At 36.9% G+C, this 26937-nt stretch overlaps 1 protein-coding gene across 1 annotated transcript in view; it reads right to left on the bottom strand.

The window, feature by feature from the left end:
* The window catches only part of LOC306854831 (voltage-dependent P/Q-type calcium channel subunit alpha-1A-like), a gene marked incomplete at its 3' end in the record, with an annotated part of 144837 nt that overhangs the window by 110426 nt on the left and 7474 nt on the right, over window positions 1-26937 (bottom strand). Inside the window, exon 3 of the mRNA XM_079393076.1 lies at window positions 945-1213. Coding sequence (XP_079249202.1) covers window positions 945-1213 — 269 coding nt within the window. The remainder of the gene's footprint in view (window positions 1-944; window positions 1214-26937) is intronic.

Genomic DNA, 26937 nt, shown 5'->3' on the forward strand with positions numbered 1-26937 from the left:
CCAACCAGCGGGGAAACCACGCACACCCACGCAACCTCAGGCCTCTGAACAGAGGCCTATACACATAACACATGCTTACACATGGATATGAGAAAACATATGCACATCAGGCCCTGATTCAAGGGGGGTACAATTACTTTAATATTATAGGAATTCTCTAATTATTTAGAAGAACATCTATAGATCAGCAGTAATGGAAAAAAAAATCAAATGTCTACATTAGCTTTTTCTGAACAGTGCTGGCTCATCCAAAAAGAAGTTAAGCCCACACCAGCATGCACCCTGATTCATAATTGTCTTAAATGTTAGCACCACTGCACTTTGATATTCACCATTATACTGAATGATTCATTTATCTTGGTATTTACATGAAACTTTAAGGTATTTTAAAGAATACCATGGTATTTGAATGGTATTTGTCTGAAAATCTAAATCAAAGGGTAATATTTTAAAAAATAAAGGTTCCAAAAGAGGGCTTTCTCAGCGATCCTATAGAGGAACTATTTCCATTTCCACAAAGAACCTTTCAGTGAACAGTTCTTAAAAGAAGTATGTAAAGAAGTTTTTAATAATCTAAAGCACCTTTTACAATATAAAGAACCTTTTGTGCATTTGAAAGGATCCATGTATGTTCTTCACTGAACTATAGATGCTTTATTTTGAGGAGGTATAGTACTTTTTGTAATTTTTTGTAAAGCCCGTCCCATAGAGAAAGCTGGTGCCGTGACTAAACTAAAACTAATGATAAACAACTAAATAGCTTTTGAATAACAATCTTAACATGTCTTGTGATTATTCATAATAATTTAAATGCATAATTAACAACTTACTTTATAGAAAGAATGAGGAAGCAGGGGCCACTGAAAGACCCATCACCAGCATATAACATATTACAGATCTGTACCTGTTCCCAGGGCCCCTCGCATGTGGATTTAGTAAAGGATATGGCCATTCGGTGATCTTTTTGGCGTATTTTCTCACTACGTTGTCTTCACTGAAGAGAAACAGAGAGCGGTTGACCGTCAGGCAGTTCTGTCGGACCGGGATCGGGTTGTAAAGGGCCATGGTCCGGGCTCTCTGGGCCATCGATTGCTTGTACATCCTTTGGGCCCCTGGCGGGCCGCCCTGCCTGCTGCCGCCACGGCCGGGTCCCCCTTGACCAGAGCCCCCGCCACCATACCTGGCCGGCACTTCGTCTCCGAACCGAGCCATTCTGTAGACACCAAACGCCAATCGTTACGAAGCAGCCGAGAAGGGGGTGATGTCTCAGGGTGACAACACCACATTACACCCCATCCGCCTCAGCACAGAGCACACAAACATTCAGATCTGATCTTCATGGCTAAGAAATGTCCATCATAAAGCACCAAACAAGATCAGTGGACGGGGGAATGTGTGTAAGAGTGTGTCAGCGCCAAAAGGGACTCAGATAACGAGATTGATGGATGGATAGATGGATGGAGTCCTTTTCAATTGTGCAGTCAGCTCAACAAATAGTCAAACAAATAGTGAAACATAAACAGATAAAATGTCGTCGTATTATCTTCCTCAGGAGGGTGGGATCCACATTTTAAGAAGTATTTCCCATCTCAACAGCTCGGTGTGGGTCGTCTTGCCATTTGCAAGGTGTACATACAGATCCTTTTAGCATAATTGCGTTAATACATTAAATGTAAATTGGCATCGACTGCATCAGGTTAACGTGTCTTTCTCAGGAGTTGCATTCTCGTTTTTTTCTCACATCCACAAGACAGATATAGAATAGAAAAAATGGTGAAAACCTTTAAATAATTAATTTATTTCTGTGGTATCCGCAATGTTTGGTATAAGCTACTGTGGTAATATTTAGCCTCCCCTCCGCCAAACTCTCGAATTACTCTCGCAAATGCAGACGACTGGGCTTCCGCAAAAAATCCACACCTCGGTGACATTTGTTGATTTTAGTAATTTAAGTTTATTTGCTTTTTTGCAGCCATATCGGTCCAATAGGGTGGGCGTGAGAGCGCGCTGGGAAAACAAAAAACACCATGTCAAGATATAATGATGATCTCTCGCAGTTTCTCCCTCAATTCCTCACTAAAAACTATTATCATCTATACTCCAGGACTCGTAGACAAATCCAAGACGCGAAAAATCCGACGGTGGTTGTTGAAAGGAGCATCATCAATTTTGGAGAGGCGCCGGTGCGCGTGGATTGAAGCTCGAACTCGCATCTTCTGTGGTAACCGAGAGGAACCAAGAGGCACCCATAGCCTGAAGTACCCCAAAATGCTCCTCTTCGGGGTTTTTTTCTGTCGCCTCAGTGGACGACGAACGGTTATTTCGGCTTTAAAAGTTGAATTTTTGTCGGAGAAAACGAAACGGAGACGCGGGGTCTCGAGCGCGACCCTCCTCAGATCAGCTGGCGGGTTTAGAGCATCTGATCAATTTAACGCTCGTGCTCAAGCCTTGCAGCACATGACGCGCGTCCCCGTAGCGATTCGCTTATCCTCCAGCTCACTCCTCCTTATGGCCAAGACAAGACTCAAACGAGCACTGCGTGCCATTTTGCTTCTTCTCGCAAACTGTGTGAGACGAGATTTTTTCCAAAGACGATAGATGGATTCATATCTCTCAATACGTATTGTGTCTGAGTCATACACCTTGCCGGAAGAGGGAATGTGTACTTGTTGACCAAGTATGGATTTGTGGGGACTTTACAGTGCCCTGGTTACAAATATAAAATGTTACTATAATTAATCGCTATGATACACTAAAAACTGTTACATTTAAGGTAAAAAATGAACTGTGGTTACTAGAACATACATTAGAACATTAAGGAGTAGAATTCTAGTGACTATATTTTTCTGTAGGTCAATAAGTAATTTAATACTAATACACAAATCTTTTGGAGCAGTTAAAATATATAAATGCATAGATAAAAAAGTGGTATAATGGAATCCATTTGATCCACATCCCAGCACCTGTAACAAAACGCATGCAGGAAACACACTAGACTAATGTTATAAAAAAAGTATTGTATTATGAATGCACCATAAATCACCCCATTGTACACCACTTTCAAAGGTTTGGCATCAGTGAGATTTTTTTATTTATTTTCTTTTATCTTTATTTATTTATTGCATTGTCACATAAATATTTCAAATAAATAACTTATATATTGCTAACTATAAACTTTAATTATGGAAACTATCTAATCCTGAAAAACTGTATCATGGTTTTAACAAAAATATGCAGCAGAACTGTTTTCAACAAATACTTTCAAATGTTTTCATGAGCAGCAAATCAGCTATTAGAGTGATTCTTGAAGGATCATGTGACACTGAAGACTTGAGTAAGAATAGGAATAAGAATAAATTACATTTTAAAATAGATTAAAATAAAATTTATTGTAAATTGTAGTAATGTGTGACAATATTGCTGTTTTTACTGTTTTATTCATGAATTAAACAGCCTTAAGTCTTCAAAGTCATTAAAAAACTACCAACCCCAAACTTTTGAACTGTAGTGTATATTACTAATAAAATAAAACTTAAACAAACATGATGGTTTACAGGCTATGGCCCTTTAATTTACTTTTTACATATTATAAATGTAATAAATACATAATTGTCACATTTTCATGGGTAAATTCTGCTTTTTTATTTTTCTTTTTTTACAAAGTTAATAAGTAAAATTATGTCTTTTAAAATTCATTATGAATTTTATCATATATGATAAGATAACTAACAGTACAATTAACCAATAACATGTTTTTACGTGATCCTCTCTCTCTGAACAGACAGTTTGTCAGCCTGAAAAGACACTCAGGAGAGAATGTGTGCCCTAAAAACACTCTGCTCATATCATGCCCATCTGTCCACCTGGCACCAGCCTCTGAAATGCCTTTGGTTGCTAATTCCCTGGGTTTACTCTCCAGCTAAACTTGCTGAGAAAACGTGTCTGAATTCCATCTGAAGACAGCTGGTGGTATACTAAAGGGCTGTGAACTGAATTTGAGTATGTTCTGTTTGAAAGCAATCGCAATATTTGCAGTGAACATCAACTGAGCTGTCCATGGTGCTGAAACGGCAACACCCCCCTGCACTGACTCTGCGCTATCCGTGGTCCTGAAATCAAAAGATGAACTCCGTATCAGAAATAAAGCAGTGCAGGTACAGCATGATTAGTCAGTGCACTTGTTCTGGGAGCTTTCGTGTCAAGCCGCCCATAATAATGCAATAAAAGGGGAGGATTCCTGCTGAGGAGGTGGAGTGGTTGTCCTAGTAGTGGGCGAGCGTGAGTGTCGGTAAGGGGCGTGGATGCGCAGTCTGTAGCGTATCTGCCGGAGTGCCTGGTGTAATGCAACAAAGATGATGAGCCTCCGCGTTGAGAGACATGGTTAATTAAGACCTAATGCATTCGCTTGGGGAGACAATTTGACAAAAGGTTTTGTAACACACAGCACAGAGGAGAGAGAAAGAGAGAAAGAAAGAGAGAAAAAAAAAAAAATCACCATTGCAGCACACACTGCACATAGGTGACTATTCACTGCTAGCCTTCAGCAAAAACATTTTAGAATTAATTTCTGAGCTCTTTGTTCTTGTACGGTACAGTTTTTGATATTTGCATCATAACCAGTTCAGATGTGACGAATAAGGCATCCTAAAAAAATCTGTGTTTTATATATCTTGTGTGCATTCTGTGCAGCATGTGTGTGTATATGTAACAGCATGCTTTGTGTTCCTGTGTTTCTGGCTGAGCTGTGAGACTGAGTCGTGCTGGGGCCCTGATGTGCACCATTGTCATTCAGACCGCGTTCACACGGCAACCCTGCAGGAAGCACCCAGTGCTCCCCCGCATTCTCTCTCTCTCCCTCTGGCTTGATTTTTGCTCTCTCTCCCCTACCTACTCCTCTCCTTATTCATTTCATCATTCCACTTCCTCTCTCTCAACACCCATCTAGCCTCAAGTACAGCAAGAAACAGAGGAAATGGATCAGAATGTATGGGAAAAGAAAGACGGGAATGTAAATATGTGTGCATTCGTTTAGAATGGAAAGACATAACTCTCTAACCACCTGCTCGCTAAGCTCTGGCCCTTCAGGAATATTCAGGGTTACCAGATGGTGTTTTGACTGCGCATAGCGTGAAGCAACCCTTACATCCACCACAAGCAAGCGGTGAGTTCTGGATCCAATAGGAAAGTCAACCCTCTACTGTTATAAAACAAAGCGGCGGGGTAGTTTGTGTGTAATATTAATTAACAACATGTTCTTATGGGACTAGTTCACTAAAAAAAAAAAAAATATTTGCTGAAAATTTACTGATCTTCACGCAATCCAAACTGATGAGTTTGTTTGTTCATCGATTTGGAGAAATTTAGCATTACATAACTTGTTCATCAATGGATCCTCTGAAGTTAATGGGTGCCGTCAGAATGAGAGTCCAAACATCACAGTAATACACAGAACTCCAGTCGTCATTAAGACATTTGTAACTTCAGAGCATTGCTTTCAGCTAAAATGCAAGTTCTTTACCATTACAGTGCTTTCCCCAGTAAAAAAGACATCTTGTCTGAATCATGAGAGAAATATGCATAGATCATGCAACATTTACAAGTGAAAACAGTCCAGTTTTCAGTTCAGTGAGAGGACAACAGGGAATTTTTTCACAGGACTTTTTCACTGAAGGAAGCATTATTATATATTATGGACTCTTCACTTCACAGCTTTTTACTTCACAAGACGTTAACTGATGGACTGAATTTGTGCGCATTTGAAAAGTGAATGTTGTACTTGTTGAATGTTGTGTGCTCTGATCCTTAGTGATTCTTCAAGAAAGCCTTTTGCACCGGCTGTAGTGACTGTGCGTAGTTGCCCATTATTTCTTTTGCCTGCAGACGCAGTAAGGAGTTGGGTGCCACTTTTTTTTTTTTACCAACATCTATTTTGTTGGGATAGTAAGGAAGTTAAGGAAGAGACATGTTGTTTATTTGACTTTTTGTTTGATAGGTAAGTTAGAATCCCTTATTCCCAGGTAGTTTTCTCTTTTTGTTTGTTATTTTGGCCTTAACCCCCTCCCGAAGCTATAAGTGTCTCATTATCTTTTCTTTTTGAATTATCTGTATTGTTTACCTTATTCTTAACTGCTGTACTAAATACACTACTTTGTAAATAAAATCTTGAAGAGGTTCCTTGTGTGTGAGTGCTGGGATTGCAGATAGAGCCAACACTCTCTCTCACTTACGTTTTCGTGCACCTTTAATGGTATATGCTACTCCCTCATCACCCATAGACAAAAAGGGAACGTAACTCTTGTGAATTACTGTAATGATTTTATCAGCTGTTTGAACTCTCATTCTGACGGCACCCATTTACTGCAGAACAAGTGATGTAATGCTAAATTTCTCCAAATCTTCTCCGATGAAGAATCAAACTCATCTACATCTTGGATAACTATAACTTAAATAAATGGTTAGGGTTAAGAACAGGGTTTTATTTAGGATTGACTGCATGTAATTATGCATAATTTACTATTACTACTACAGTAAGTACATGTAAAATGTGTAACGGACAATATAAAATAAAGTGTTACAGAAATTTCTAGCAAATTTTCCCATACAAATACAAAGAAACACAAGGTATTCTATCAATAATCAGATAGAAACAGTTGGAATGATACAGTATGCTGAGCCACTTATTATTTATATCACGTTTCACAAGCATTTTCATACCTATGGCATTTCAAAATGACTGAAATAAGTCAAACAGCATGTAGAACACATGAGAATGCGTAGAAAACCACCACCTGCCAAGAACACATGAGTCTCTGAGCAATAAAGAGTGCGTATGCGGAGACGGTGGGGGGCTACTATATTTAAACCAGGCTAGTGCAATAGATTCATCCTCAGCTTATCTCAGTGTATGGCAGCAGGAGGTGTGTGTAGCCCCTTTACATGCGGTCTCAAGAGGTTAGAATATGCTCAAGAACTCACTCTATTGCTCTGTGACTGCAAAACATTAGAAAGTACCTCGCTCACCCACAGCAAGAACAAATGCCCCAGCTTGGAGGTGTCAATCAAAGGAATCGGATATGACAAGACTACACTTGTGGCAATAGATGCTGTCATTATAATCCCAGGAACAAGTTGCTCTTATAAAGTCTTGGAGAAATAGTTTTACCCAAACTTCGCTCTGATGCACTGACAAGAAGATCTGGGTTTAAGGCAAATACAGTGGCGTTGCATTAGAAAATACAATTTCAAACCAAGTATCATCTACAAAGAAATATTTATATTTTTTAGCTATATTTGCAAATACTTTTAACATAATCATCTACTTTTATAGTGGCTGTATAAAGTCATGAAACGTCCCCAAAAAATGTGCAAAACAAACAGTGTTTAAATATTATTTATTTTAATTAATATAAGCATTACATCTGTTGTTTTACTAAATAAAATTAATCAAATCCCCTCTGTCTTTAAAATAAAAGTAAATGTAGTAAATATTAATTTGTTAAATGAATTAATAGAATATGTGTATAATATATATGTATTTTTATTTTATAATACAGCATATTAAATATTATGTTAAATATATTATATACATGTATTATAATTATTCACACGTATTACGTATTATACACACACACACACACACATACTTGTGTAAAATAATCATAAAATTAAATAAAAAAAAAATTTATTATCTTTTGCAGAATGTTCATGCTCAGTCAAACATTTGACTAGTGGCCTAATTTTTTTTTTTTTTTTTTTTAACTGTATATATGTTTGTGTGTCTACTGCATATACCTGTGTCCGGTAGGGATGCACGATATTATCGGACTGATATTGGAATCGGCCGTTAATGGCTTTAAATGTAAATATCGGCATCGGCCCAATACGAAAAATTATGCCCATAGGTCTTGCCTATAAGAGGAATACATTAACTCACATGTGCTCAGGGTGTGCTAGTAATTAGATCACGTCAGCAGTGTGGCTCATTCTTGAAGCAAAGTTTTGTCTGAATGATGATTCGATTCACTCTTTTGGATCACTGCATTTAATCTGTGAAAGCACCTACAGAATGAGGCGTTCAGTGTGTGATAGAGTAAACAGTAATAGCACGTGCAGCGACAGCGGCCTCCCCCGGGTCCTAATGCCTGTTCCGTAAGAAAAGTTAATCTTTAGGGGGCGCTGTTGGCCTACTTCTAATTAAATTAAACGTAAAATAGCCTATACAAATAACATTTAGACTGTGTTTCTGATTAAATCAGAAGCAGTAATTGATGTAATAAAATAATGAGTATGTTTTGATTTAATGGTCAGAAGCTATAGCTTAAATAAAAAATAAAAAAAAAATCACAAACATGACACTTGTAAATTAAATAATTGTATATATACACTGATTTATTCATTAATGTGTAATATGTTTTATTTTTTAAACAAATCTTGAGCTTTAAAAGATTTTAACTCTTTTGTTTTAGACCATCTACAAATGTTAAATCCTAAAATAAAATGTTAGGGTTAACACTGCATCTTTCAGGGGGGAAAAAATGCAGCAATTGATCGTTTATTTATACTGTAGTTATTTTCAAAGCTTCAATGTACTGTCAAAAAAACGTATTATTTATTATTATAACTTATTATTATTAAAATTATTTTTATTTAATTCTAATAAATAAGTTTTTGTTAAAAACTAACCAAAATTAAAAATGATTTTCTTATAATTTCTGCACAGGAGAGACTTTTTCCAAACAAAAGGAAATATATCGGTATAGGCATCGATATCAACCAAAAATAGATGAAAAATATCGGCATATTGGATATCGGCAAAATCCAATATCGTTCATCCCTAGTGTCCGGTAATCTGCACTTGAGTTTTAAGGCTGAGCAGGTCTCGAGTTCTGTCCAGAAAATGATTCAATACTCAATGATTCATAAACCTAAATAATTCATAGCAGCCATGCATATTAGCCCAGCTCTCATTATTAAACGTTGATCTGTTTAACTCTCTGCAGCATCTCCAAGTGTAAGTATGAGCAAGTGGATGTGTTCGCTTTTGTTGTTTTTGTCTTCTCCACTAATGTTCACTCCCCAACTCACTCATATACATCACTTCAATTTTCTTTCTTTAACAATGCTTTACCCAGAATTATATCTATGCAGTGATGCATGCCGACCTTTCTCCTGTTAGTTAATATTTCATCAGACAATGCATTGGTACCTCAGTGCAAGGGACGTTCTGCTATATGTGTACTATACAATAATCAGAAATAATCACTTACATAGATAAACAAAAATGAAACCAAACCTGTATGCCTTTCTATTTCTGTGGACTACAAAAGATGATATTCAAAATGAAAGAAGAAAGTCATACAGGTTTGTAATAACAAAAGGGTGGTGAATAAATGATGATCGAATTTGTGGGTGAATGATCACTTACGTACGTACAACTTCGACATTTACTAATACATAATAAAAATCATGACAATTCATGTTTAATGGACCCCTTGTCCCTAAACATACACTAGCAATGAACAGTTGTATTTTTATCAGCTAACATTAACAAAGACTGATAAATACTGTAAATGTATTGCTCATTTTTAATTGATGTTAACTAATAGGACCTTATTGTAAAAAATATTGCTACCAAAAATGTATATGCATTACTATATACTACAGATATTATGTTACATAAAAGATCTTGTCTGTATCTGTTTCGGTTCTCAGACCAATGAGGTTAAATGGATGGAGTGTTCAGAGAGAGAGAGTTTATGAGTGGGCAGGGGGTATGATAGGAAAGGGGGGAGGGATGAAAAGTGACAGAGAGAGGAATGGGAGAGGATGGGAGAAGAGCCACAGTAATTAGGAGATTGGTCTTTTTTGGCTGTTCTGTGTGTTTGCAGAGGGACTGAGTGTGTATTAATTGATGAACTGATTGATGAGTGGGGGTGGTGGGAGAGAGCGAGAGGTGGAGAAAGCGAATGGAGGGATGAGACTGCACTGCTGGCCTCAGCTAATGGCCTAAGTAATGGCCTAAGACTTAAGACTGTTGTAGAGTAAGCAGTCTACTGAGAAGAATCAGCACTTACCAGACATGCGCACGCAGACACACACACACAATGAGCGTTTGAACACACTATATGCACACAAAAACATCTATAATAAAAATACACATGCATTTAAACTAAATTTGCATAGTCAAGAACCAGCGGAAGTCAGTGCATCCACAGCAGCCCCATGACTCAACTCCCTGCTGAGATAAAGGCTCTTCTGACCTTCCGACAACATCCAGAATGTTTGAAATAATCATGGAGTCAATGGGACAGAGTCAGCAGTGACCGATGAGCTTCTTCTGTTTTCTCACACATACGCAAGGATGAATTTTTATACTGTAATATGAATTAAAAAAATAGCTAGGGTGAATTTTCATTTCACAGCAACTGTACTTCCTTCAGCAAGCCCAGAAAGAATGAATGCAATCCACACTCACTAACAAAGTAAAGTTATACACCATAAATTGTATCCTTATTCAGTCTTTAAAGGGAAAGTCCATCCAAAAATGAAATTGTCATCATTTACTCATGTTGTTCCAAACCTGTACGACTTTCCTCTGTAGAACACAAAGAAGATATTTTGAAGAATGTTGATAACCTAACAGCTTTGGGTTCCATTGACTTCCATAGAATTATTGTAAATACTACAAATACTATGGAGGACCAAATTGGTTACCAACATTCTTCAAAATATCTTCCTTTGTATTCCGTAGAAGTAAGAAACACAAAGGGGTTTGCAATGACATGAGGGTGAGTAAATGATTTTCATTTTTGGGTGATCTATCACTTTAACAATCATGTTTGTGTGGCATTTGCGCTGAGACTGGCGTTGATATGCTGCTAAAATAGGCCACTATAATCCACGACAGGGAATGAGAGAAGAATAACATAAGAGGTGTGAACATGAATGCGGAGTTGTTCAATCTATCATCCTCTTTAATTCTTAATCTAAGTATGACAAATCTTTGATAGAAGGGGTGAAAGATTTAAGCAAAAACTAGGAGGTCAAGATATGGCTAGTTAACCACACACTGCTGCCAGATGTCGTAACTACACCATCTGGAGCTAAAAAGCATTTTTCTTTTGATATTTATACGTTTAAAATTAGCAGCATTTTTGTTTTTCAAGAAAAATACAGCTATTCTTTCATAATGGACTAGTAGATTTTTAACCAGAATAAATCTATCATAATCAAGGTAAATGACGTAAATGCTGAGGATTCATGTGGTTCAAAAGAATAGACGGCACTGCAGATTATAAAAGAGAAAATGAAAAGAGCATATTACAGGCAGGAAATGATTTTAAAAGCAGCAGGTGTGATCAAAGTTGGATGGGAAGTTATGAGTAAGCAGGAGAGATGGTGAATGAGTCTGGCCGAGAGCACTGCGTCCACGTCAGCCCATCGATCCCTCCCTCCATTTCTCCATCCCTCTTCCCTCCATCCTTCCTTCTTTCCATCCATCCATGCATCTAGCCAGTGTGCTGAGCGTTCGTTTTTTTCCTGCTCCTGCAAATGGCAAATCAGCCCTGATTCATCACTGAGGGCCTTTCAATTAAAGTGAAAACACTTGGCGAGAGAGAGGGAGGAGGAGTCAGAAGATCTGAGTTAGAGAAAGATGGAAATGAAAAGGGAGGGGAAAGGAGAGGGTAGGAAGTATATTTGTATGTGTGTGTGTGTGTGTGCACGAACAATGCATCAGTGTCCTTCCGGTCTAAATGAATCTGAGTGCTTAAATTAACAATCAAAATGGACTCAATTTGCTTCCTAAAAATAATTTACTGTGAACAATTAATTAAAGGGCTTGAATATGAAATTAAATGAAACTTGAATTCTTCGTGAATTCAAAATATATGAGTATCCAACAGGATATAAAACTTAAATAGGAATTCGAACAAATGTAAAGTTTAACTAGAAAAGCTTTAAAGGTTTATCCACCTTTTTCTTGCCGGAAAAATGGGCGCGGCCTTTTGTAAATTCTATGGGTATAGCTTCCGGTCTCATCCGTGTCCAGCTATTTTTAGCTCTACAAAACAGTTAGTTTTGTTGCTTGATATTGAAAATTGGTGTGTCTTATCATATTATTTAAATGTATTATCTTCATTATGAACACACTGGTTTGTAGTACAAACTGTTTTACCGTTTACTGCACGTTGTTATTCTCCTCGTTATTTACTTATAGTGGTCTTACTTCCGCATTGAAGAAAAAGGTGGACGGACGGACGGACGGACGGACGGACGGACAGATAGATAAAGCAAGAGCATGAAGCAGGTGGGGATAAAAACAGAGAATCCTTAATTTACTACAGGCTGCTGCAAATACATCCGCAAACTGTGAGAGCTTGTGTAAGCATGTAATACAGATGGATGTGTTTAGCAAGACACTGTATTAGGTACAGTCTTTTGTTTGCATGCCATTTTATTTGAGGGTATGAGAAACAGAAAAGGTACGTGTTCATGTTTTGTGCACAAGGGTTTTGTGCTCATGAGCATGCAGTTTCCTCGTGCAGAAGACTACGAGGCTTATGATGAAACAACTGGTTAAATCTCTTCGTCTCACACACACACAAATCAACTTTTATGCTTTTCATAGTAAAATTACCCTTCTACTGAATCACCTATTCTATGTGTCACACATAAGAGAGGAAATTATACGGCTTTAGAACAACATGAGGGAGCAAATGATGACAGATTTTTCATTTTTGGGTGAACTAACCCTTTAACATTAGCTTTGTTTCTATTGCTTTAATATCCTCTTTTGGTTTTGTGTGCATTTGCCAGACGCACTCTGCTGCATCTCATTTCCACTGGTGCCGTTAGGACAGCGTAAATCACACTCGCTGAGCGTTTCATTGAGAAAAAAGCCGAGCACAAACTGGCAGCCAGCCAATCAGGGAGAGTGACCCTGAGAAGACATGTGAGCGATGGGACGCATGTCTACTCAGACAGGCTGGAGCACTTAACGGTGACATTAGTCAGAACAGAACACTGGTGACATGGTGGCTGCTGGGAATACTGTACTGTATATAAACACTGCTGCTTTTCATCAAACACAAACCTGAGAGCTACAGCTTCTGATTACTTGATTCAGACGATGAGGTAATGGACTGGAACTAAAGAGAAATTAAAAAAAAGGTGAAAATAACCAAATGGTACCTGTGATTCGCAAATGGTAAATATCCAAAATGATAGCAATAAATAACCGTGGCATGCATAGAATAAGCCTTAAAGGGATAGTTCACCAAAAAAGACAATTTCATTGTAAAACAGTTGAAAGAAAGACCCTATTGAAAAAAACAGCATATGCTGGTTAGGTATGTTTTGAACATGACTGCTGGTTTGAGCTGTTTAAGCTGGTCTTCTGCTGGTCCTGAGCTGGAGCTAGTTGCTTAAGACCAGCACATGACCAGCACATGACCAGCTAAGGACCAGCTCAAACCAGCAGTCATGCTTCAAAACATACCTAACCAGCATATGCTGCTTTTTTCAACAGGGGAGAAATCACATTACGAAGTAAATAATTTTCTCCAATAAATTATCCCATTAGATTATATCAAACAAATGAAAACCTGACTGTCTCTGCTAGAAATCTTAAAATGGGCCTTGTTTGGATCTTCTATCGGGACACTAATCCAAAACAAACATCGAAATCAACAGAAAAATGGGCTACTGAGCATGAAATTAAGGTTCTGTCATGGCTGTCGAAGTTCTCTGACCTAAGCCCGATAAAAAACGAGTGAAGTGAAGTGAACTGAAGAGGAGAGATTCCAACATGGACCTTGGAATCTGAAGGATCTGGAGAGGTTCTGTTAGAAGAATGATCTCTGATCTATTACCAGGTGATCTCCAACTCATCAAGCTTACAGAAGACTACTCTACTGTTATTTGTTGGCAAATGGAGGTTGCAAAAATTATTGAATAAAAGGGGGCTAATGATTGTGGCCACTGAAATAAAACATTTATTTTCATAATGAGATTTTCCCCCTATTTTCAATTGTTTTACTTCAATGAAGGTTACATTTTTGTGAATCAAAAGGATAAACAATGGAAATTTTCACAGCCTTCTTTGCTCAAATTTACCAAGGGGGCTTAACTGTGTATATGTGCCCATGCAATGAAAGTCGGTGGGGTTCAGTGTTGGCCCCCAAACTAAATAAAAAAATAAATAAATAAATAAAAAACTTAACTTGAAGTAAAGATAAATAAACACTTTATTTAGTTAAATAAACATTAACTGAAACGAAATTTTATATTTAAAAAAAGAAATCCTTCTCATTTTCGTTCCTAAAATAACTAAAACTAAATAAACTAAAACTTATAATTGAAAATTAATAAATCCTATATAGATAAATTTAACAAAAACTGAAATAACAGAAAAATACATCTCAAAATGACTAAAACTTTAACTAACATGAAAATGTCATATATATATATATATATATATATATATATGTACAGGTGCATCTCAGAAAAATAGAATATGGTGAAAAAGTTCATTTTTTCTTGTAACATTTCAAAAAGTGAAACTTTCATATATTTTAGATTCATTACATGTAAAGTAAATCACTTCTAAAGTTTTTTTGTTTTAATTTTGATGATTAGAGCTTACAGCTCATGAAAGTCAAAAATCAGTATCTCAAAATATTAGAATATTTCCTAAGATCAATCAAAAAAAGGATTTGCAAAACAGAAAAGTTCAAGTTCTTTAAAGTATTTTATCATTTATGCACTTAATACTTGGTCGGGGCTCCTTTAGCACAAACTCCAGCATCAGTGAGGTGTGGCATGGAAGCGATCAGCCTGTGGCTCTGCTGAGGCACTATTGAGCCTTCAGCTCGTCTGTATTGTTGGATCAACTGTTTCTCATCTTTCTTTTGAAAATATCCCATATATTCCATATGGGGTTCAGGCCAGGCATGTTGGCTGGTCAATCAAGCACAGTAATATCATGGTCAGCAAACCACTTGGAAGTGATTTTGGCATTGTGGACAGGTGATAAAGTCCTGCTGGAAAAGGAAATCAGCATCTCCATAAAGCTTGTCAGCAGATGGAAGCATAAAGTGCTCTAAAATTTCCTGGTAGACGGCTGCATTGACTTTGGACTTGATAAAACACAATGGACAAACACCAGCAGACGTCACGGCACCCCAAATCATCACTGACTTCGCAAACTTCACGCTGGACTTCAAGCAGCTTGGATTCTGTGCCTCTCCAGTCTTCCTCCAGACCTTGATTTCCAAATGAAAAGCAAAATTTACTTTTATCTGAAAAGAGGACTTTGGACCACTGAGCAACAGTCCAGCTCTTTTTCTCCTTAGCCCAGGTAAGATGCTTCTGACATTGTTTCAGGAGTGGCTTGGTAGCCCTTTTCCTGAAGACGTCTGAGCGTGGTGACTCTTGATGCACTCCAGCTTCAGTCCTGTCATTGTGAAACTCTCCCAAGTGTTTGAATCAGCTTTGCTTGACAGTATTCTCAAGCTTGCGGTCATCCCTGTTGCTTGTGCACATTTTCCTACTCAATTTCTTCCTTCCAGTCAACTTTGCATTTAAAATGCTTTGATACAGCACTCTGTGAATAGCCACACCTTTCAGTAATGACCCTCTGTGATTTACCCTCTTTGTGGAGGGCGTCAGTGTTCGTCTTCTGGATCATTGCCAAGTCAGCAGTCTTCCCCATTATTGTGGTTTCAAGGAACAAGAGATACCCGGAATTTATACTGTAGGGATGGTCATTTAATGAAACTCAAATATAAATATTCTAATATTTTGAGATACTGATTTTTGACTTTCATGAGCTGTAAGCTCTAATCATCAAAATTAAAACAAAAAAACTTTTGAAGTGTTTTACTTTACATGTAATGAATCTAAAATATATGAAATTTTCACTTTTTGAAATAAGTTACAAGACAAGATGAACTTTTCACCATGTTCTAATTTTCTGAGATGCACCTGTATGTGTGTGTGTATAATATATATATATATATATATATATATATATATATATATACACACAGGTGCATCTCAGAAAAAATATATTAAAATATAAATAAATAGATAAATAAATATAACCTATAAGAGTAGATTAATGACACAACACTGGTAAATGGTGACCACAGATGTCATGGAAGGTTTTTCTGTAAATATAATCTTTCATTTGAAGTCAAAGTTATGATATGGTTTAAGAGGACTTGGAATATATTTATGAACTACCATAGAAATAATAATAAAAAAACATTTAGGATGCTTTTCTTTTAGATCAGCACATAGTCAACACCCACTGTCATTCAGTGGAAAACAGTAGCTCAGATATCACACTAAATGTCTAATTTTGTGTTCCATAGAAGTAAATACAGGTTTGGAACGACATGAGGGTGAACACCTTATTCACAGCATGAGTGACATAAGATGTTAGTGAAGTCCTCTGCTGGTGGATTGGGTTTTCTCAGCCTTTTACAGCTTTCGACTGCGCAGAGATCATAGAGAATTCAGGCACAGCACATGCAATCATACTGATTAAATCCGTTCAATCAAACTGATAGACAGAGCCTGTCAACACTAGTTCTAACACTACTGCTGTAATAATCATCACAATGTTATGTGTCAAGGTTTAGAGCAAGAGAGTGGGCGAGAGACGGAGAGGAGCAAGTGCGTGAGTATGTGTATCAAGATGGGAGATCCCCCTCAGCTGTGGGTGATTACAGAGTGACAAAACAGTAGGTGGGGCTGCAGAAATCTAACAGCACTGTCCAGCAGTGCCGCCATGTGTCTGGCATTGAAAGAGCAGGAAAAAAAACATATCTAGGTTGAACAGCTTCACCTACTGTACTGCTCATGGCAGGTATCTTTTAAAATAATTAAAAATATATATTATAATTAATATAACAAGTGTAAAATTATATACAGGTATTCAAGTCTTTGAGGTGAGTAATATTTTTTATATATTTTTTTGAAGTCTCTTATTCTCATCAAGGTTACATTAATTTGACTTAATTTTTTAGCCAAAAAACAATTATACGATTACAATATGCATTTAGTACCACACACACACACACATTTGTGGTTTATAGGGACTTTCCATAGGCGTAATGGTTTTTATACTGTACAAACTGTAGTTTCTATCGCCCTGCACCAACCCTACAACTAAACCTACAGAAAACTACTGGCAATTTTTGAATTTCATTAAACACCATTTAGTACGTTTTTCAACCCTTTTGGTTTACGGGGACACAGGAAGTATCCTCATAAACCATGTTTACATTGTAAAACCCATGTCATTTTTTTCTTCGATAAATAAGTTTTTTTTATTACTTAAAGTAACAACCAAGCGGCCGGCTGCAGACCAGCAGGCTGATCATAGCCATGTTTGATCAATTTAGCCTTCTCAAATCATCACGACTTGCCTAAAATAAAATCTATAGATATACTAAAACAGGTCAAGCATTTTTTTAAACGTTTAAACCTAGATAAATGTGCGCTGCATCCTAGTTTGTGCAGAGAGTGGAAGCTAAAGTGCAGGGCATGGAGGCGCCAGCGCAATCAATTGCATTTTTTTCAATGGAAACAACTTACGCCGCAATTTTTGCTCATAAAAGTAAGAGTAATACATCATTCGTAACTGTAAAGGGTCTACTTTTATTTGTGTGCACTCACAATATCAACAAAACTTTTTATAAAATAAATTTTATAAAATAAATAAAACAATGATGCACTGTCTCGTCTTGAACAGGAGCGCTTCACAAAAATTAACCGAAAGTCAGCGAATACATGCTTCACAGACATGATAAATATATATAGCCTACAGAAAGTTTTAAATTACTACTTAACGAAATAAATCTAAATCGAAAACAAAAACTCTTTCATTATAATCCGTGAAGATGCACTTTTCTCTAAAGGCGCGTCTAATGAAGAGATGGCGAATCAGGATCATCATCTTCATCTTTGTGACACTGACACAGAAAACACTAGTTTATAAGTAAATAATTCAAATTTATCCTTACTATTTCCCCCCGACACATTCATGGTAATTACTTTTGCTGGGGCTTTGCAGCAAGCTTCAGCCTATTGTGTGCATTTGAACGCAGAACTCTTCATCTGTGCTGACGGCTCACTGCCGCTGCCGGACTCTAAACACCATGGAGTTGCTCTTGACAGTCGCAGCACGGTCTCATGTTGTTTCCACCAGCGCAGCAATTTTTTTCATCACTAATTGATGGATGTCTAAAATATAAAAATAAGGAGAAGCCTAAAACAGGCCTGAGGCCTGGCCCCCGTCTGAACTATGACGTGAAAATTGGCCCGAAGCTCAGCTCTAGAGCTGAAAATAAATTATTAATTAATTAATTAAAGCTGTGTGATGCAAAAATATCTAATAAATAAATACATCTTACCCTGTATTATAACCAATAAATATAATTTAATTACTTCTATTTTCTATTATTCTACTGTGTGTCTTGACTGATATTTTTTTATGTGAATGTCTGTAAGGATCTTGACAAATCGTGACAACAAAATGAATTAAGAACATTGGAAAGTAACAGATCAGTCTCTGAGTATGAGAAGGAAGTAAAGCATTGTCATAAAGACACGATTTAATATCCATTGAGAAGATTACTGTGAGCGTGTTAGTCTCTCAGCACCTATTTTCCTAGTCTTAGACTTGCTTAATGATAGAATACTTTTTTGGCTATACAACAGCAAGATTTGTTGCCTTTAACATCCTCTACTACACGTGTAGTTTAGGATATTTGCAAACATAAATATATGGCAATGGCTATCCACAGTTTATTTGACACCTGAAAATAAGCAATACATTGGTATGAAAGAATTTAAAATAAAAGGTATACGGAGTATTTTTTTATGTGAAAATAAACTTCTACACACACTGTAAATAACACTCATATTTACCTTCAGCAGACTGTTTTATGCACCCTGTAAAACATAATCATGTGTGTGTATTGTATAATTTGTTATCCATCATTTAGTGAGGGGGAAAAGGAAGTCTGAATGGGTGTGAATAAGGGTCAGACTGTCTAGACCCCCAGAGCAGATTTTAGCTGGCCCTGCTGTGACCTTTGGTCTGACAGCAGATGGAATGGGCTCGCTGGCTGCATTAGCATCTAAATAGCTCAGAGAAATTACAGAGGACAGAGATAAAATAAGGTGAGTTCTGCCCTACAGACATGAATAACAGGAGATACACAGAAAGACACAAACATAGGTAGAATTTTTTTTCACAATTGAGTCCTTTTTCACAAACTACAAAAGATGAACTACACAAGAATGTATTTTTAGGAATGTTTCTTAAAGGGATAGTTCACAAAAAAAATAGTATTTTGTCATCATGTATTCACCTGATATTGTTTCAAACCTGCATGGCTTTCTTTCTTCTGCTGAACATAACATGAAGATCATGAAGATACTATGAGAAATGTCTGTCTCTGTGTGTGTGCTTTTTTGTTGTTGTTGTTGCTTTTTTGTGTCCATACAATTAAGGTAATCAAAAAGGTTTGGTTACCAAATTTCTTCAAAATATCTTTGTTTGTGTTCTGCTGAAGAAATAAGGTCATTCAGGTTTAGAACAACATGAGGGTGAGTAAATGATGACAATTTCCTCTGCAATGAATGGGTGCCGTCAGAATGAAAGTTCAAACAGCTGATAAAAACATCTCAATAATCCACAGACTCCAGTCCATCAATTAATGTCTTATGAAGCAAAAAGCTGTGTTTGTAATAAATCATTAAGGCTTTTTCATTTTAAACTATTACTTCTGGCCAAAATATCATAATCCATAATAATGCTTCATCCAGTGAAAAAAATAAATCCCATGTCCTGTTGTCCTCTCACATCAAAATCTAAATCCACTGATATTTATCTTGTAAACAGTGCCTGATCTATATTTCTCCCCTAATTCAAATGAGATGACTTTTACTGGAGAAAGCAACATTATAGATAGAGGACTTCTTTAAAGTTAAAAACGTCTTAATGATGGATTTGTTTCTCACATACGTGGCTTTTCGCTTCACAAGACTTTAACTGATGGACGGAGTCATGCTGATTATTTGTTATATGTTTTTATCAGCTGTTTGGACTCTCATTCTGACGGCACCCATTCGCTGCAGAGGATACATTGGTCAGCAAGTGATGTAATGTTAAATTTCTCCAAATCAGTTCTGATGAAGCAACAATCTCATTTACATTTCGGATGGCCTGAAGGAGAGTAAATTTTAATTTTTGAATAAACTATTTCTTTAAGTAGACACAAACTCTAGAAACAAGCCGAATGAACATTCAAATCAGCCTTAAGATCAGACTGTCAAACCAGTTCTGCTTTCTCTCTTACAGACACACACACACATCACAAACTCACCTCTGAGATCTCTTAGAGGAAGACACAAATGCATAATTGAGATGCAGGAGGTGCAGTCTCAGGCTCGGAGAACACTGTGGTTTGACAGGAATCCCAGATATAATAAATTATGCTCAAAAACCAGACACACACACTCCTAAATTGACTTAATGAATTTGCGCACTATTCAGATCCAGCCAAGTAATTATGTAGAGTAATGAATCTAATGCAGAGACATAGTTGAATGAAAACTGCTGAGGTGTATTTGGAAGTTCAATAACAACAGGGTTTAAAACACGTCAAGCATTACGATTTCCCAACCACACCAGAAAGCAATCAATATACACACACACACGCATTGGAGAAACTAGGTCCTAAGGGATGCCTCTGTCTGGAACAGGTCTCCAAAGCATGGCAATCAGCCAGATTGATTCAAGATAAAAAGAAGATTAGAGAAAATGAAAAACAACCAAAGAAAAACAAACAAATGGCTCAGTGTTACTAAGCTGTCTTGCCGTCTGTTCTCATTGGTCTTAATGCTCAGACAGACTGAGACTGTTTCACTCCTCTTGATTGCTGCATATTTCATTCCTTTACTTTCCATTTAACAATTTCCTTAAGTTATCTCACATTGACTAAATATATAATGTATCCTTGGTCATTCTTACACTGGTTTTCTATCATAGATTCTTTGACTTCTATTGTTTTTTTGTTTGTTTGTTTTTTTTATCTGAAAGTAATGATATTTTCTATTCTCTAACTCGTCCAGAAACTGTTTGCATCTTCATGTTTTCATTAAAACATTATTTAGTATGTTTATTAAGCTGTTATCCTCTTTGAGAGCATCGCCTGCAACACACAGTGTAGCTGATTTACTATCCTTATACATATTTGTGACCCTGGACCACAAAACCAGCCATAAATATAAGTTTTCCGAAATTGAGATGTCTACATCAAATGAAAGCTGTTAGGATTTGACAATATTTGGCCAAGATACAACTATTTGAATATCTGGATCAAAATATTGAGAAAATCGCCTTTAAAGTTGTCCAAATTAACTTCTTAGCTATGCATATTACTAATCAAAAATGAAGTTTTGATATATTTACAGTAGGAATTTTACAAAATATCTTCATGGAATATGATCTTTACTTAATATCCTAATGATTTTTGGCATATAAGATAAATCCATAATTTTTGGCTATTGCTACAAATATAACCAAACGACTTAAGACTGGTTTTGTGGTCCAGGGTAACATTTGTTCTGCTCTCAGTGACCTGTCTTGAAACCAATGCATCATTGTTTAAACTTGTGAATAAAAAGAATGAAATAATATCTGATTGCTATCGTAAAACACACCACCACAGCCTATACCATAAATCTTGCTCTACATGTCATCTTTTCTGTGAACTGTGCAAGAAAATCAACAACAATCAACTGTTGAGTATGTGATGTATTGTTTCCCACAGCTGTGATTCACGCACAGGTTTATGCTGCCTCTGTGAATTTAAAAAGCTTGGAAAACACTTTTGTGATATACATATATATATATACATACATACATACATACATACATATACACACATATATATATATATAATATAAAGCTCTTCAAAACTACTTAATACCACACAATTTTTGCCCACCCAAGCACAAAAGTGGTTTTCCCCTGAAAAAAAGCACAAAATGTTTTTCATTTTATTGTTGGTATCCCACTGTAAATCTCTTTTTGTCCTCTGTATGTCACAATAACCATCTCCTATTAAGTTACTCATTCTGCTCTTTCTAAATCTTGAACTCAAATTTTACTCAAGTGCATAAAAACTACTTATTTTAAGGGAAGTGCAGCTATGCATCCACTAAAATCAATTTGGAACAAGTTAGTTAAATCTAAAAATGTGTTTGCAGATGCCACTTAGTTTGACATTTTATTCAGCAAGTACATAATAAATTAAGTAACAATAAAGATATTTATAAAATTACAGATATTTATTTATTTATAACAAATGCTGTTTTTATTTAATGTATTTATTTAATTTATAGTCATCACAATTCTTCGGAAAAATTAAACGGCAGCAAATGAGCAGCAAATCAGCATATCAGAATGATTTCTGAATGATCAAGTGTCACTGAAGACTGGAGTAATAACCTTAAAAATTTTCAAACAATTAATGCAGTCTTGGTGAGCATAAGATACTTCATAAAAGCTATTAAGGGCAAGATTTAATCACAGCTTGGGCCAGCGCAAACCATCTTTTGGCATTAAAATAGTACTGTCAGGGATTACTAAAGATGCGCAGTGAAGAATTAGCACTGAAAAGGCGTGGACAGTTATTTTTGCGCCTGATCTTATTGAATATGCATTTGTAGGCGTTTCCATTTCAGACACAAAATTTATGTGAGGAGAGGAGAGTATTCAAATTAATCATACAACCTAACACACACTGAAGTTTGCACTCGTCAAATTACTGGTAATTGTACGGTGGCCAAGAAGTGCAAAACAAATCACGATTCTGAAAACAAAATAACAAATTACAAACGCAAATGCAAATCTAAAAAACTAAATAACAATTTCGAAAACATTATAACAATAAGAAAACACAAGGACAAGTCAGAAAACACAACGACAAATCAGACAAACCGGAAGAGGTAGGTATAGTTTGAGACAGCGCCATTGGTTTGGGGAATGATTACTCATCGCTGATTGGACAAGACATCTGTCAATCAAGGTGTATAGGAAGAACGAGAAGAAGAACAGCACAGTCAACCATTGACAGCGTCAGCTCCAATGGCGCAGATGGTAGAGCGTGTATCATTGTGTTTTTGTAACTTGTCGTTGTTTTATTTGTCGTTGTGTTTTCTGACTTGTTCATTTGTTTTCGGATTTGTCCTTGTGTTTTCTGATTTGTTCATTTGTTTTCTGATTTGTTCATTTGTTTTCTGATTTGTTAATTTGTTTTCGGAATTGTTGTTGTGTTTTCTTAATTGTTATTTTGTTTTTTAGATTTGCATTTGCGTTTGTAATTTATTTTGTTTTCAGAATTGTGATTTGTTTTGCACTTCTCGGCCACCGTATATTTGCGCCATTATTTAATACCCAAAAAAGCATGTCTTAAAGCAGGCGGCAATTTGCACTGCTCTTGGTTGATTACGCTGGCCATTAATGGAAATGATCTGGCTGTGTCTGTGTTCTTCAGTGTGTGTATTGTCAGTAAATCACCCGCAGAATTTTCCCCTCCCATCGGCACTTTTATGGAATTGCGATGTAGCGCTAATTTGCCCTGTGAACACACACCCGGAGCAGTGGGCAGCCATGCTGCGGCGCCCGGGGAGCAATTGGGGGTTCGGTGCCTTGCTCAAGGGCACCTCAGTCGTGGTATTGAGGGTGGAGAGAGCGCTGTACATTCACTCCCCCCACCTACAATCCCTGCCGGCCGGGGACTCGAACCCGCAACCTTTCGATTACGAGTCCGACTCTCTAACCATTAGGCCACGACTTCCCCTGTATTCAAGTAAATCTGCAACTTCATTGTGCAGGTATAGTTATTGTACAATTAAAAATTGTGCAGCTGTAAATAAACATCACAAAAAAACAAAAAGGTCTCTAATAGTTTAAGAAAAATAATTATATTTCATAAAATCCATAACATTTCACCAAGGTCCACTGACTTGAAAATGTCCTTGCAACTGGTATAAATCAAAACAGAAACTATTTGCAGAATCTAATTAGGAAGTACATTTGCGTCTGTTGGCACTCCCTTGTTCGTCGGGAAAAGAACTGCAGCTGCTAGCTGCCAAGATCATTCGAGATGAAATTGGCCCATCATGCACCCACACACCTGTAACGTCACATTCCACAAATCATCCCAGTCTCTCTGCCTTAAATCAACACTTTAGCTCATTGCGGCCTTGATAATACTAAAAAGCCATTTTTATGGGTACTAAAAATAGCATGACTACCCTATTTATGTGGCTTAGGTCTCTCCTGCCAGCGGAAACTGTGGAAGTGTCCGCTCGAAAACTGCCCCCTTGTCAAGCTGCCCGCTGATCCATTTGCACTAGCTGCAAATGTGTCTCTGTATAAGACTGTGTGTGTGTGTGTGATTATGAGTGTTTGTGTGTGTCTGTACACTCTATATGTAAAATATTTCAAAGCATATGTTTTGATTTTACAGCCTCTCATTCTAAACCTAAATAGAAGGTACACTGAAATACGTCTATAATCTACAGCACAGATAAGGAGGAAGGATGTGGGACACAGATGAAGGGATGAAAAAGAGATGCAATGCACAGCTAAGAGACACAAGGTTTTTTTTTGTCTATTTAAGAGGCTGTTTTAATACAGCACTGCTCTAATTGAGAGTGTGTGAGAGACGTACCCCGTGTTTATGGAAAACACCAAGCACAAGGCAGTGGCAGGAGAACGTGTAAAAGAGAAAAAGAAAGAGTCTACTCTCCAATGTATGTTTTTGTATATGTATTAAAAGAATATGAGACCACTAAATAATTTTAGGGCTCAACAATAAAGCTGAGGCCAGTTTGAGAGAGTTTCAGGCCAATTCATGAAACTATCTCTTGTTTTATTGGGCTTAAATTTGTAGGGGAATAAAATAAAAAATATAAATCTACATAAAGTAATTATCACACTTCTCGGGAAGCACGGAACAAGGAGACGAGGAATTCACAAACAAGTCTTAGGGTGCTTCTCAATTCTTATTTGTGCATCCTCGTTTCCTTTCCTTGCGTCCTTTCCTCGCATCTTAGCTACACCCCTTCAGGATACGAGGGAAGGATGCACATAAAAGACGCGAGGATGGAGGAATTGAATCAAGTTAAGTGATATATCCTCACTCCCTTTAGCATCACTTTAGAGCGTCATCAGCTGCGCAAAATGGATCTGCCCTTATGTTGTTAAAGTTTGTTTTTTAAGACTTTCAAAATAAACATTAATAAAGCAAGATGCCCTGTTGAAATATATGACATGTATGGTTTATTTAAATTGCAAAGGTAAAATATAAATTAAAAATTATTACAACAGATGAGAAGGGGGAGGAGAATTTACACGTGCGTCAGGTTTTTCGATGAAAAAGACTTCCGCATAGGATACACCTGTGTATCCTCGCTGATCGCTCCTCATGAAGCCTCCTCCCTCCTCGATCCTCGCCTCCTCGCGGTGCAATTAGAGAATTGAGATGTCCTTCAAGATGGCTGAGCTCGATCGGTTTCCGGGTCATAGGATGGAGGACGGAGGAGAGAGGAGACGAGGAGGGATATTGAGAAGCACCCTGTATCATCAACTGGGAGCATGGGAGGCACAGGAAACACGAGGAATGACGTTCAAGATCCGACAAACAATAACTGAAAGGACTGGGGCTTATAAACACTGGGTAATAGGGGAAGACGATGAGACACACCTGGAGCAAATTAAAACAATCAGACTGGGGAGAAACTGGGTCACAGGGAACACATGAGGAGCAAAAACACAACAAAACAGTCTAGGATCCTGACAGTAATACAAGAAGAGTTTAAAATATTTTAAATAATACAAAAACAAAAACCTAAAAACAATTATTAAATAATAATTTTAATATATAACTTTCACATTTATATACATTTTTAATAATTATTTTAAATTAAAGTGTATGAATTTAAATCCATAAAATGGTTTCCAGGCTAACAATGTTCTTCGTGATTTAAGCATGAAGCATCTGATCACCTCCACAAAAGAGTCTGCATGGTCAATATCACAATTAGACTTACATTAAGTCGTAAGACTTAAGATTACATCAAGACTTTCAATGTGGTCTCAGACTTCTTAACCCCATTGTATGCATATAAACTGCAACATCTCATGTGTTAAATAGCTTGAATGGCTTTTTAGTGTGTGTGTGCATTTATCAGCCTCTCTGCTGTGTGACAGACTCCCTGGGCTCATATTTAGTTACAGCTGATCACTCCCAGACCAGAGACAAGAAAAGAAAAGAGAAAGAGAGAAGAGAGTGAGGGGAAATGAGTGAGTGGTGAGAGGTGAGAGTGCATTTTCTGTCAGTAACCTGTTATCTCACGTCTCCCCACTGCTACGGCTGCCAGATTGAGTGGGTGAGCGATGAGAGTGGAAGCCTCCACACCCCTAAAGTGCAACAGAAATCGTGACTGGATTCCACTGCCACTCAACATTCACTGTTCACTTGGTTCCACCGTGACGCAAACAGATAAAAACACATATTCTTCTACACACCAGAGACCTGAAGTAGAGGATATAAGTATTTGTGCTAACACTGTCAAGGTGGAAAAGAGCATGCACTCTCTACTGAATTTGTTTCCTCCTATCCCAGAAACAGCTACAAATGAGCCATTAGGTCAATTTTTATATATATATATATATATATATATATATATATTATATTTAAAGCATATATATATATATATATATATATATATATATATATATATATATATGCTTTAAATATAAAATTATGTTCATATCCTGACATAATCATATATAAATTGTTTATTCACTATAGCTAAAAGTATAAAATGAAGCATAATATAAAG

This window comes from Barbus barbus (assembly GCF_936440315.1).
Source record: "Barbus barbus genome assembly, chromosome: 35".
NCBI lineage: Eukaryota > Metazoa > Chordata > Actinopteri > Cypriniformes > Cyprinidae > Barbus > Barbus barbus.